At 38.1% G+C, this 12,975-nt stretch overlaps 1 protein-coding gene across 10 annotated transcripts in view; it reads left to right on the top strand.

Moving 5' to 3' along the window:
• The window catches only part of MAST4 (microtubule associated serine/threonine kinase family member 4), a 275,824-nt gene that overhangs the window by 130,548 nt on the left and 132,301 nt on the right, over positions 1-12,975 (top strand). Inside the window, exon 2 of one of the 10 annotated variants that reach the window (XM_077347283.1) lies at positions 2,316-2,396. The exons of the other annotated variants lie outside the window; for them this stretch is intronic. Within the exon in view, the coding sequence (XP_077203398.1) occupies positions 2,316-2,396 (81 nt within the window). The remainder of the gene's footprint in view (positions 1-2,315; positions 2,397-12,975) is intronic. 10 annotated transcript variants of the gene reach the window in all.

The raw sequence follows: 12,975 nt of genomic DNA on the forward strand, positions 1-12,975 counted from the left end.
GATACATTATTTCATGTTGATTTTTGGCTTTTAAGTTGGTATAGTTCTAAGAAATTGGTAGGCTAGAATGTTGATGTACATGTGGAATTTAAAGACTTCAAGTGGAACTTTACTACCTGTCATATAACAAAACTTAGTTTTGTGATGTGATAGGATCTGACATTTATTATTTGTCATTTTTTATCTTCCATCATTACATTGTACAGATGTTATGCTTTAATATAAACGTGCATTTAACAATGCTGTTAAATGACAAAATTTGCAAGACATAAGTATCCATTATATTGTTTTACCTCTTCTGTCAAAAGCCTAGTAACCTTAACTTTTAATTATGACTTGGCTTTTAATTTTGCTTGTAGAAGTCTTCTGTCAGACTTCTGTTGGTCCTCTTTTGCTCCTTAAATGCACCTTTCTGATTTTTCTAATACCAAAACTTTAGTGAGGAATGAGATTTTTCAAACTTTGGCTGTTTTTCTTTGGAGAATTTGTTTTGATTAAATAAGTATTTAATTCTGTTTTGTCAGTTTTTTATTTCTGAAGGAGGCCAGGTTCTTCTAGACCTCTGCAGAAGAACGGGTTGCAGAAGAACCAACTCTTCTTCTACTACTTATTCTTTCTCATTTTTTCTTTAGCTAGTTACAGATCATCTATGCACAGCTTTCTTATTCACCTTTGCTCAGAATAGTTTGAATTTGGTAATTTAAGACTGGTAGTTTGTTTATGCCTTTCTTCTTGCTTCTTTGGGCTTACTAGTAGAGACAAGATAAATTGTCTTAGATAAATATTATTGTTGAGTTAGGAGAGTTTTTTAAATAGGTAAAGAATCATGGGAAATCTCCAGTATAAGTAATTTGCATGGAATTATTTATGTATGTATTACATTTCTATACCACCTTTTCCTGAGGGCTCAGGGTGGTTTAGTAGAAGAGGCAAGATGAGAGCATGCCTCTATAAATCTAAAGTTTGTTTCTGATAGACTGAATCATGCACAATGGCACAAAATTTTCACTGGTATCATTTACAGATATGAACATGATCAAAGTTTTACCAACACATTGAACATCATGTGTATATATTTCAGTGTTGCAGTTCTAGGATTTATCATAGTCTCTAGTAAGTTTTCTTTTTAATGGCACTTCTGAAATAGAACCGCATTTGGCTTCTAAACAAAAAGAAGAACAAGAAATGTTGGTTCTTATATGCTGCTTTTCTCTACCCAAAGGAATTTCAAAGTGGCTTACAATCCCCTTCCCTTTCCTCTCCCCCACAACAGACACCCTGTGAGGTGGGTGAGGCTGAGATAGTCCTGATATTACTGCTCAGTCAGAACAGATTTATTTGTGTTGTGGAGAACCCAAGGGTCACCCAGCTGTTGCATGTGGGGAAGCGTAGAATCAAACTTGGCTCGCCAGATTAGAAGTCCGCACTCCTGACTACTATACCAAACTGGCGTAGTGATTCAGTCTATCAGAAGCAAACTTTAGATTTATAGAGTCACATCTTGCCTCTTCTACTAGACCGCCCTGAGGGCCGTCTCAGGGAAATGCGGTATAGAAAGTAATATTTCAGAATAATATTCCAATTTTTTAAAGAAAACATTTCTAATTTTTGACCATTCAAAACCTTTTGGAAAGTGACACTTTTTTGTAAGTCACACCACTGTTTTTTGTTTTTGTTTTTAATCTCCAGAGCTTTATATATATGAGAATTCAAATTTTAGGGCCTTTAGTTCTCTTGAAATTGTTGACTCTTTTTTCAGTGTCAGTTTATGTCTGCATGAGTTCACTCAGGTTTGAACTTATGGAGCTATCTTAATTTTTCATTAATATTTGAAATATACCTAGGTCTCTTTAAAAATGTTTGCATTTACAGTGAAGTAACATTGTCCTTAAAGTTGTGTTTAACTGTTAGATATGTAATTTCTTTTGGTCCAGTTAGGTAAAGAATTCTTGAAATTGTCAAACATGAAGGCTGCTACAGATTTCTCTCTCTTTTAGTCATGATCATCATCAGTTTAAATCAGGGGTAGTCAAACTGCGGCCCTGCAGATGTCCATGGACTACAATTCCCAGGAGCCCTTGCCAGCATTCGCTGGCGAATGCTGGCAAGGGCTCCTGGGAATTGTAGTCCATGGACATCTGGAGGGCCGCAGTTTGACTACCCCTGGTTTAAATAATTCTAACAATATTGGTTTTGAATGAAAGGAGGAGATTAGTTGCCTGACTGTTTCTAAGGCCCAGCCCACCAAATTCAGCGTACTATAATATTTCTATTGAGCTTCTGCTTACTAGAGATGGCATTATTTTAACTTTCAGTCTCACCCCAAGAAGTCTGAGCCCAACCCCAACAAGCCCTTGCAGTCCATGCAGTCCTCTGTTCGCTTTTCATTTTTGGAGGTAAGCAAGTCAACTTCCATTGTTGCAATTCTTTCTTCCATTTTAGGAAGAAGAAAGTGGTGTCTAATTTAAATCTTTATGCATGCATGCCCAGCTAAAGAAGTATGAGTGATTCTAAAAAAATTCTTTCCAAAGTAAAGTTTTTGTTTAGTATGCATCGCAAACGGTAACAGTGATGGCCTTTGTGGGTTTGGATTAGGAAATTGTCTGGTTTATAATTGATCTCCTAAAAGTGCTTAATACCTTCCAGTTTCTTGTCACTGACAGTTTTGTGTTTCATCATACCACTTGAACGTAGACCAAAGATTTATGCCCTACTTGAAACACTTTAGTTTGCTCTATCCTTTCAGAAGCAATTTGACCCCTTTCCCAGAAGCTCACAATTTTGGTGGGTTATGATTAAGGCTGCCAGATCAATATTTCAGTCAGGGATTATTTACAGCTCTTAGCTTTGTTTTTGTGAATTTCAGTATTCTGAAATTATGTTTTGTTGGTTCTGGTATGTTGGTTTCTGGTATGCTAACAATAGTTTCAGCCTAGTTCTTGAGAATTTCTGTTACACAAAAGAAGTTAAGAGGTAATTTGTGCGCATATTGAGATATATACATATCGCTTGTTGCCTCCTTGCTTGCTTGTTGCCTCATCTTGCAGCATATGAAGAATTGTCTCTGCTACAATATATGTTATGTTTGAAGTACAAAAACATCTATAAAATATACCATACTCCTAAAAGATTTTTAAAATCCCAACTTCATTTTGCCTTACCAGACGTTACTGATTTAACCAATTCCTCATCCCTTTTTAACCTTAGCTTCATTAATATATTGATGTATGACACTATAGATGGCCTTCAGGGACAAATAATATGAGAGTTGTGTTCATAGTTTATCTGTGGTGCATGTTTTCTACAGACTGATGGATTTATTAAACTGTTACATCACATTGCAACCAAAGTTTTCATAGTGGTATTACATACATACAAGTTCTTATTTGATGTGTTCACCATCAAATGAAAAGCAGCAAACGTGAACACCCCCTTCCCCTGGGACTGAATCATGTCAGTTTGAGGAGTTAAGAGATAGGCGTTTATCATGCTAGCTTTTTTTAATAATTGAGTGATCGGAACTGTTGAGTGTGATATTCATATAAAGACAATTTCTGTAAATTATTACCAGACTACCAAATAATAATATTTATGAGCTCAAACCAGGAAAGCCATTTTAGAAACCCTCCCTATGATACAATATACCAACAGACCGTATTTTGGTCAATTGTATGTTGTTCTAAACCACCTATCAACAAAATATGTTGGTACTGTTATTCCAGGTACGACTTTATGCATTGTCGCAGTATGGTATATCTCTAATATAGGTTTGAGGGTTCATGGTGTAATAGGGGCTAGGGTTGCCATGTTGGTCATTTCATATTTGATGGATCAACTTATTTTTGCACAACATACACCCTACTACTTGAAAGTATTACATTAATTCTGTAATTGCTACTAATTTGTAACATCATGATATAAAGGTAAAGGTAAAGGTATCCCCTGTGCAAGCACCGAGTCATGTCTGACCCTTGGGGTGACGCCCTCCAGCGTTTTCGTGGCAGACTCAATACGGGGTGGTTTGCCAGTGCCTTCCCCAGTCATTACCGTTTACCCCCCAGCAAGCTGGGTACTCATCATGATATAGACCTGTACATTTGTTTAAGCTGAGCTTTCAGTCCCCAGAAGAGTTCACCACTATAGAATAATATAGTGCAAATAATATAGGCAAATAATTAGACCATATTTTTTCTTGGAATAAGGATATTGTAACAAGGAAATCCTTCATGAATCTACAGTTAATTAATATGCAATTTAAGAAAAGTAATTTTTTCAGAGAATTAGAACTCCTACTCATAGACTCCAGGGTCATTTAGTCCAACCTCCTGCACAATGCAGGAACTCACAACTACCTGCCTACCCACAGTGACCCCAATTTTATGCCCAAGTGATCCCTCCTACCAAAAATCTCCAGAATTCAGCCTGGACTGGAGGGAATTCACCTACCATCCCATAGTGGCAATCATCCATTTCCTGGGTATGCAAGAGACAAACACTGGCACATCCCTTCCTGCCCACCCCCTCTACCTAAGTTTCATAAAATCAGCATTTCTGTCAGATGATTATGTAGCCTTTGCTTTAAAACTTCCAAAGAAGGAGAACCCACCGCCTCCCGAGGAAGCGTGTTTCACTGAGGAACCGCTCTAACTTTCAGGAACTTCTTCCAGATATTTTGCTGAAAATTCTTTTGAATTAATTTCAACCCATTGCTTCTGGCCCGATGTCTGCAGCAACAGAAAACAACTTGGCTCCATCATGTTCAGTTTCTGGTCTACTAAGACCCCCAGATTCTTTTTACATGTGCTACTGCCAAGGCAAGTCTCACTCATCCTATAGAGATGCATATGATTTTTTCTACCTAAATGGAGAACTTCACATTTTTCAGTATTGAAATTCATTTTAGCTTAGTTTTCTAGCCTGTCAAAATCATCTTGTTTTCTGATTCTGATTTAGAAAATGTTTATGCCACCTCTCCAAGAACCTATCTGAGGAGACTTGCAAAATAATAAAAATACAACATTAAATGATACAAAATGAAGCATTAAAATTCAGCCCAGCATAAACATATACAGGGCATACAAACAGCTCGCTTAAGATAAATTTTCAGACTAAAATAATATTAACAGATCAATCCCTTGATTAAAAGCCTGGTCAAACAAAAACATTTTGACCTGGCATCTAAAAGAGAGCAACATAGGCCCCAGGGAAGCCTCAAGAAGAAGAGTATTCCATAACCAAGTGGCACTGCTAAGAAATCTCTGTCTCTGGTTGCCATATTCCTTTTGTCAGAAGGTACAGACAAACAGCAGAGCCTGTGAGGTCAATCTTAACTGGTGAACGGGACAATGTGGGAGATGCAGTCACTCAGGTCCATTAGACCCACATTGTGACCCATTGTGCACCAATGATGTTGCTCTGGCTGTCAGCCTAAAGTGTGAGCCAGGGCATTGAACATCAGAGGGTGCCCTAACAAGAGAGAAAGTACTGGATGTACATACTCACCCTCATGCTACAGCTGGGACACTGCTGACCAGGTGGGCATAGCAGAATGGAATGGTGGTCAGGAACCCTGAAACACGGCTCTGCCATGGCACAAAGACCATAAGAGGAGCTCAGCTGACATGGGGGGGGGGGAAGAAGAAGGCAAAGGCAGGGGAAGCCATGTGGAAGGTTCAGGCATGAGGGAAAGAGCATTGTTCTCAGAAGGGGTGGGACCCTCAGAAGCACTGTGCAGGATGCAGCAGACTTGGTCAAATGGGAGGGAACCTTAGGGGAAACCTCATTGGTCTCTAAGCTGTTGAGTTGATTGGAAGCCAGGAGAAAGGGGCAGGAATGGCGGGGAAAACTCAGAAATTGAGGGAGTGAAAGCTCTCAAAGGGCTGAGAAGGATACAGGCTGGAGGGCAACAATTAAATGGAGCCAACCAGCCAGGGCAAGGGAGCGTCTGGGTTTGTTTAATCCTCTCCCTGAACCAGTCTGAAGCCCAGGGGTACTATGTGGACAGGTGGCGCCACTACAGAGAAGCAGAATAGGGAACATTCCATACCCTGGTGCCTCAGTAAAATAAATGTAAAGATGCAATTCACAAAACATTCATTTTCTAAATTAGTTATAAAGTGAGTCAAGTTGCATTGACATATATAATATTTGGAAGTAAACCTATTGGACTGGTGGTAGTTGATGCTAGTAGTAGCAAGTACAATTTGAACTAATTTTGGAAACAACTATTTTGCATTCTGTTGCCTCTTGCTAATTATGTTTCTTTAATTCAATCAATTGCATTTCATTCTAGTCATAAATTATACAGTTTGTATACTCTTATTGGAATCAGATTTCCTGTTTACCCTCTGCCTACAGAGGTAAGGTTTCCTACAGCTGCATCTTCTAAAAGAAACATCTTAGAAGTTATCAGAACTGTACATTTGCGTACTTTCTTGTTGGTACGGCCAAAATGCTAGGAAAATTGATCCAGGTGTTTAGCTCACACTTTGAATACATTTTTGTTGGTCTTAAAGATGCTATTGGACTCAATTCCAGGTGTGTGGTGGTTTTACCTAGATAAGCTCGCTGATTTTTTTTTCTAACTAAGGGAAAAAGTCATTGACAGAGGAAATACCATGAATGACCAGGAAAAAAGGTCCTGCTCCTTGTGCAAGACTGAAGCAGGAACAGTGGCTGAGCCCTATAATTTGGGTGGAGACGGATGGGGCAAGCAACTAGTCTCTTAATTATTTCTTTTCACAACTGGGAAAGTGTCTGCCATTAATTACCAACCTTGACATTTTTATTTCTCCCGTGTTTTTGTAAACTACAACGGAATCCAAAAGTCTTATTACCTTTTCAAGCAAAGAATTATCATGCTGCGTAATTTGGAAGTCACGACACAGTTTTACTAACTTGCTACTAATTGACTGTTGCCTTATATCTGTACTCTTATGATCCATGTTCAATTTTGTTTAAGGAAGAGTGCATGCACTGGAAAGCTCATGCCTTGAATAAATCCTTGTTGGTCTTAAAGGTGCCACTGGACTCAATTTTTGTTGCCCTATCATTTGAGTTTGTCAGAAATTAAGATTTGAGTTTCGCATGCTTTTACTGGCAAGGATCAAAATGGAAGGACTCTGTCACCTAATCTTAGTGTCTCTCTCTCCCCCCCCTCCCCCCCCCCAAATGCTACATGGAAGTATACTTTGGGGATGCCCTGTGGTCCACGGAATTTTGTTAGAGAGTACAAAAAGCTGCAGCAAGGGGGATAATGGAAAGGCTTTGGCCTGCACATGGCTACATTGCATGAATCCTTCCCAGCCACAATTTTAATCACTTATGACTCACTAGTCCATGATTTGTCACTGAATGAATGAGGAGTTTCTATGGAAAAATACTGTTATGCTTACCTAACTTCTCAAGGAATGTCAAGGAATAGCACTAACCCAAGTAGGTTCTCTTCTGAGAGAGGGTACCATGTTAATGTTTTTTAAAAATATTTGATGTATTTACAAATGCGCACACACACACACAGAAAGAAACAAACTGAACCTGCACCACAGTGTCCTTCAACCATCCTTCAGCAATGGCTGTCTGTTTGTTTCTCTATAAGGACATTCACAGTGTGAAAATTAAACAGTAATCCTCAGCCCAGTACAATATTATGCTTGAGATAAAAAAAAATCTCTTGGTATATTTGATCTCTGGAGGATAAATCTTTTTAAATCTGATCTGCTCTACTCCCCTTAAATTTATTCATTAACCAGCAACAATGCAAAACAGGAAAAATAGGACCATTTGTTTAAATAGTTGTGCTCAGAATATTACAAACATGTGTGCTATTAATAAAGATATAAATTGGATAGGATAAAAAACATGTAATACATGGGGCACAATAGTGAGAAGAAGTTGTTCAAGTGACAATTAAGAGAGCAAAGGAATTAGTAGAAGAAAAGCTGCAGGGAAAGTAAATTATCCAGAGGAGGGAATAAAGTGGGATCTTGAACAGCCCTTCTGGACTCATTAGTATCTTTCCGGCAGAGAGGATGGCGGTGGCCTTAATTTGAAACAAAATCTTGTCAAACAAGTGAAAGATAATCTGTTAGTCTTACTGATTCCACAAAGCATATGTTAAGATGTTTTCTAACCAAATTTGTATTCCTGCACCAGCCTTCTGACAGAATGGATTCCTGCCTCAGTTTGGCTCAGGACTTGATTCAGAGAAGCTGCAGGAATTCCGGTTTGATGCCTTCAATCCCTCACTGTGGGCAGCTGCACAAGATCTGAAGTGTTTGTCAGCCCAGAAACTGGGGAACTGTCCTGAGGGGAACCTAGATTTGGGAATTCTTGAAGCTGCTCTGCCCTTGTTCTCAGGCCCACTTCAGAGACTGCTAAGCCCCCTTAGCTTTAATGCTGTCGTCTTGCCTTCAGAGCGTATGAACCATACAGCCGCCATGCTCTCTTGGCACTTAAAGTTGGGCAGGACTACAAAGCAGCCAGGATGCAGTAGTTATTTTGCAGTGAACAGATGTGCACGTAATCACTCTGAAAAACCACACAAACTATATAAATTACTTAGTTTTCCTGCATTTTATTTCAGTTGAATATTATATGCCTGCTGTTTGGCAGTCTGAGGCAGTCTGATTTGTAAAATTAATTAATATCTGTACATTTTTTCTGTTTGATAGTAAATAAAAGAAGGCAACTAGCTGTTCCAAAGCAAACATATTCACAGCTTTTCATTCATTTAACAAAATAAGCATACCATTTTGATTTGTTCTGAAAGGTGACCCAATTTTCTGTTGTTCTGTGAATTTAAGGTTTTGAAGCAGAATTAATTAACTAGCGTTCTAGATAGTTCTTATTAAAAGTTGCCAGCAATACAGGAAATATAATTTTATTTTGTCCTGATCTAGGCTAGCAAGTGTTCTAATTATAAATGTGTCTGTAAAGGCCTGTCTAAGGGAATTTATAGTGGCAGGCAGATTCAGTATGGCCTGACAACATCTCCCCATTCTTCTTTTCTCTGTACCCACTTGTGTTCTGTCTCCTCATTGCTTGGCTTGTTTGTCTGCATTAATTCTTATTGAAAGAAAATGAAAAACAAAACATCACAGGTTCATTCCACCTGCCTGCCTAGCTGATGTGTTGTGCACTGCTTTCTCCTAAACTGATGCTATTCCCTGTGTTGCAGTTGCTCCCTCACCTATGTTCTTCTAATGAAGTCCCACCTCTCATACCAGTGCTTTTGCTTCTACTACTGGCACAAGTTCCGAAAAAGTTAAGGGCTGGATGTAAAGAAGCAAATACTTTATGAAGAAGAAGAAGAAGAAGTTGGTTCTTGTATGCTGCTTTTCCCTACCCGAAGGAGGCTCAAAGCGGCTTACAGTCGCCTTCCCATTCCTCTCCCCACAACAGACACCCTGTGGGGTGGGTGAGGCTGAGAGAGCCCTGATATCACAGCTCAGTCAGAACAGTTTTATCAGTGCTGGGGTGAGCCCAAGGTCACCCAGCTAGTTGCATGTGGGGGAGTGCAGAATCGAACCTGGCATGCCAGATTAGAAGACCGCGCTCCTAACCACTACACCAAACTGGCTCTTTATGTACTCCTATTTGGTTCTATGTGGTGGAAATGATTGGAAGGGAAGGAGGAGCAGAGTAAATGTAAAGAGTGTTACTCCATGCTGTGCTAATTATTTCCTAGTCATCCCCAAGCATTCACACGGCTTGGAAGTTTACCTGATTATTGCAACAGTTTCACCTAAGTGGATAGTCAGTGGTGACCTGACTGGTACGAGAAAGGGAGAAAAGCAATAGCAAAATGTGAGCGTGAAAGTTAGCTGCACTTTGGAAAAATTCTTGTGTAGAAAATGAGTTGGAAATGGTTTGTGAAAGTTATTTGGTAAGCATGGAAATGTATAGTTTTTAGCAGAAGTCACAGACTATATGCAATAAGATTACAAATTAACCAAGTTCTTCTGCTTTGATAGCTGCTCAATGAAAAGCCTTCCTTCTCTCCCCTCTGCAGGTGGCTGGCTGCTGATAGTAAATTCAATCATATATGGGGCATAAATGTGAAATAATGCAAACTTGGCGTAAATTGTGGGTCTGTTTTCTTTCCCAATCTTTCTTTCATTCTCTTTAACTATCTTCAGGATTTTAAGTTTTAAAGATGTAACTGGAGATACTTCCTTTCCCTCTGATCTAAAGATTTATTGTTTTGAGAACTTTTAATCCTTGATTCAGTGGGATCACAAAGGACTGCCAGTAGCACATATGGATGAAGACACTGAAGTTGACTTATAAGGATCAAATGAACAGGAATATTATGTTTAGCCAGTTACAAACCCGTATACAAACGTTGTCATTGGGAATGATGCACACTGTGGCAGAAAAGGACTCTGCTACCAACAGACAAAAATATTTCCAGTTTATATACTGATCTAGCCCAAATGTTGGTCGATGCCTTAACATGAAATAAAATTCTACTAAAAACCTGCATAACGTGTTGTCCACCAAACTAACAGTGTGTTATGATCTGTGTCAGGTACATATTTCCCATTACCTTAAAGCCCCTCCTCTTGTTGCATTTGTGACTCACCAAATCAAACTTGTGCAAGTTTGGCATAAAGGTGCTTAAAAGGTCTTTTTTGCTGTAGCTTGGAATTAGTGAAGCCTGTCTCCCATATTCAGCCTTTGATTTGATATTCGTCAAATTATAAACATGTGTTTTTCTGTTGAATACTTTTTTATGAATACGATTTAGATAATAGCAGCTATAAAGATTTAAAAGCTGAGCCTTGCAATCTTAAATAAAGCTGTCACCAGAAAATAATTGAATGTAATGTCTTTCTATGCCTGTTTTCGCTTTGTAAGATTTGTTTTATCCTGCTTTGTATATCTGTGAGAAAATGAATGTTTGTTTTAAAGTTTTATCTTTCTTTAGCAGCTGTACTGTTCCTTTTCAAGGAGTAGATGAGGGCTGAAAGGGGAATGTTGGTTCATCAATTGTATGAAGTTTTGTTTCTAATATATTTTATTTTAGGGGCTCTGAATGGCAGGGATATAGTTTTGCTGCTTTGCAGCTTACAGGGAATGAACATGTCTCATAGGTCAGAGATGCAAGTATGCCATCAGACTTGCAGGACATCCTCTGTTACTCCAGGCTAAGCCTATTGATTTCACTGGAGTTAGACTGGAGTAGTGCTGCCTAGGACTGCAGCAACAAACTGATAGAACAAACTGCTTCATAGACTTGGAATCTTACTACAAATAATATTAATTTGGGCCATTGTTGCCTGCTCTTAATTCCCCTTCACTCAATTCTGTGTCTAGTTATTCAAAATTCTTATTTTCGGTTAAAGGAAACATAATTCTAACAAACACTGACTGACTGTTAATACAATAGATTTGGTTATGGACATAACCTTAATACAGCAAGTCCCTAACGTACAAAAGGGTTGTATTTCAAAAGGTTGCTGTCAAGGATGCTTTGGGCTGATCCTGTGTTGAGCAGGGGGTTGGACTAGATGGCCTGTATGGCCCCTTCCAACTCTATGATTCTATAAGTCAGGTCTTTGGATCTCAGAATACATTTCCCCATAACAATGCATGGAAATACTCTTTGAAGGCTCAGTTAAAAATTAAGTTATTCTTTTGCTGTATAAAATCTTCTACTAATAATTTTGGATCTATTCTGGTAACTGGTTTTACTTATCCAGAATTTCCACTGGCCATCTTACCTCCTACTGATCTCCTCCCACTCCATCAAAGTCTTCTCTCTGTCTCTCTCCCTTCCCTTTGGGTGGAAATTAAGGTGTTCTTCTCAGGAAGTACTGCTGGAGTTTCTCTTGTCCTCTTCTAATATTTTCAGATTTTGGGTAGGTATTTTAGGCACATTTTGAAGCCTCCAAAATAAGCTGAGTGTGAGAGCAAATTGTCTTCTTAGGTGGTGTCTTTGAAATCCAGATTACAGAATCTGGAGGGATATTAATATTTCCATGGATATATGAAAAAGTGGTTTTGGGGTCCATATGGTGTACAACCATAAAGCCATGTTCTTGTTTTTTAACCGCTAGAGGGAGTGACAGCATTGTGATTAGGACAAAACTTTTTTTTTTTTTGAAACTTCACTATGATATTTCATCATATGAATTTGTTAGTAATATTCAATTTTCAGTTGTAAATTCAATTGCACTGCACTAGAAACCTGAGATATAATTTTTAGTGCGTTTACAGAAACATATACATATGTAAAAGCACATAATTTAAGTTTATTTTTGAATGTTAATGAAAATTAAATGGGAAGACATACCACAACTACAGTAATACAAAGGTTCTGTTAATTTTTAAACAATTTTCTAATCTAGTAACATAATATCTAATGAGGTCAAATAGTCAAATAGTCTCCAGTTTAGCTATAATTTAAGAAGTAGACTTATTTGGCAGTCACAATGTGAAAATATTATTTATTTATTTACATTTATTTATTTACATTTATTTATTTATTTATTTATATTTTTATAACGCCATTCCCTACGGCTCTGGGCGGTTTACATAAAACATTTTTGAACATTTACATAGAACACTATCAGAATCAATATAGCAATATAACAATAACAACAACACATCAACTAAGTTTATATTAAATTTATATTAAGAATTGGGGACAGTTTTAGGTATATGGGTTTATTACTTTTTTGTGCTTCTACTTCTGCAATGATTGAAAAGTGATATCTCCCCCTCCCCACATATACACATACCAATTTTATTTTCAGAACATTGAGAAATTAAATTGAAAGTTACTAATCTAGTTTCATGTTAAATAATGATTTAACCCAACTCCTCCTAATGTGTATTTACAGAAATTATGGTAAATTAGACTGCTTTTTCTTTCTCTTCTACCTCTTGCTCTTCTTCCTTCTCCTCCACCTCCACCTTCCCTTGCAGATGGGGGCAGTTTACAGTAAAGGTTTATAGCTCACAGTTCAT

Source organism: Paroedura picta, chromosome 7 (assembly GCF_049243985.1).
Source record: "Paroedura picta isolate Pp20150507F chromosome 7, Ppicta_v3.0, whole genome shotgun sequence".
In the NCBI taxonomy this organism is placed as follows: Eukaryota; Metazoa; Chordata; class Lepidosauria; order Squamata; family Gekkonidae; genus Paroedura; species Paroedura picta.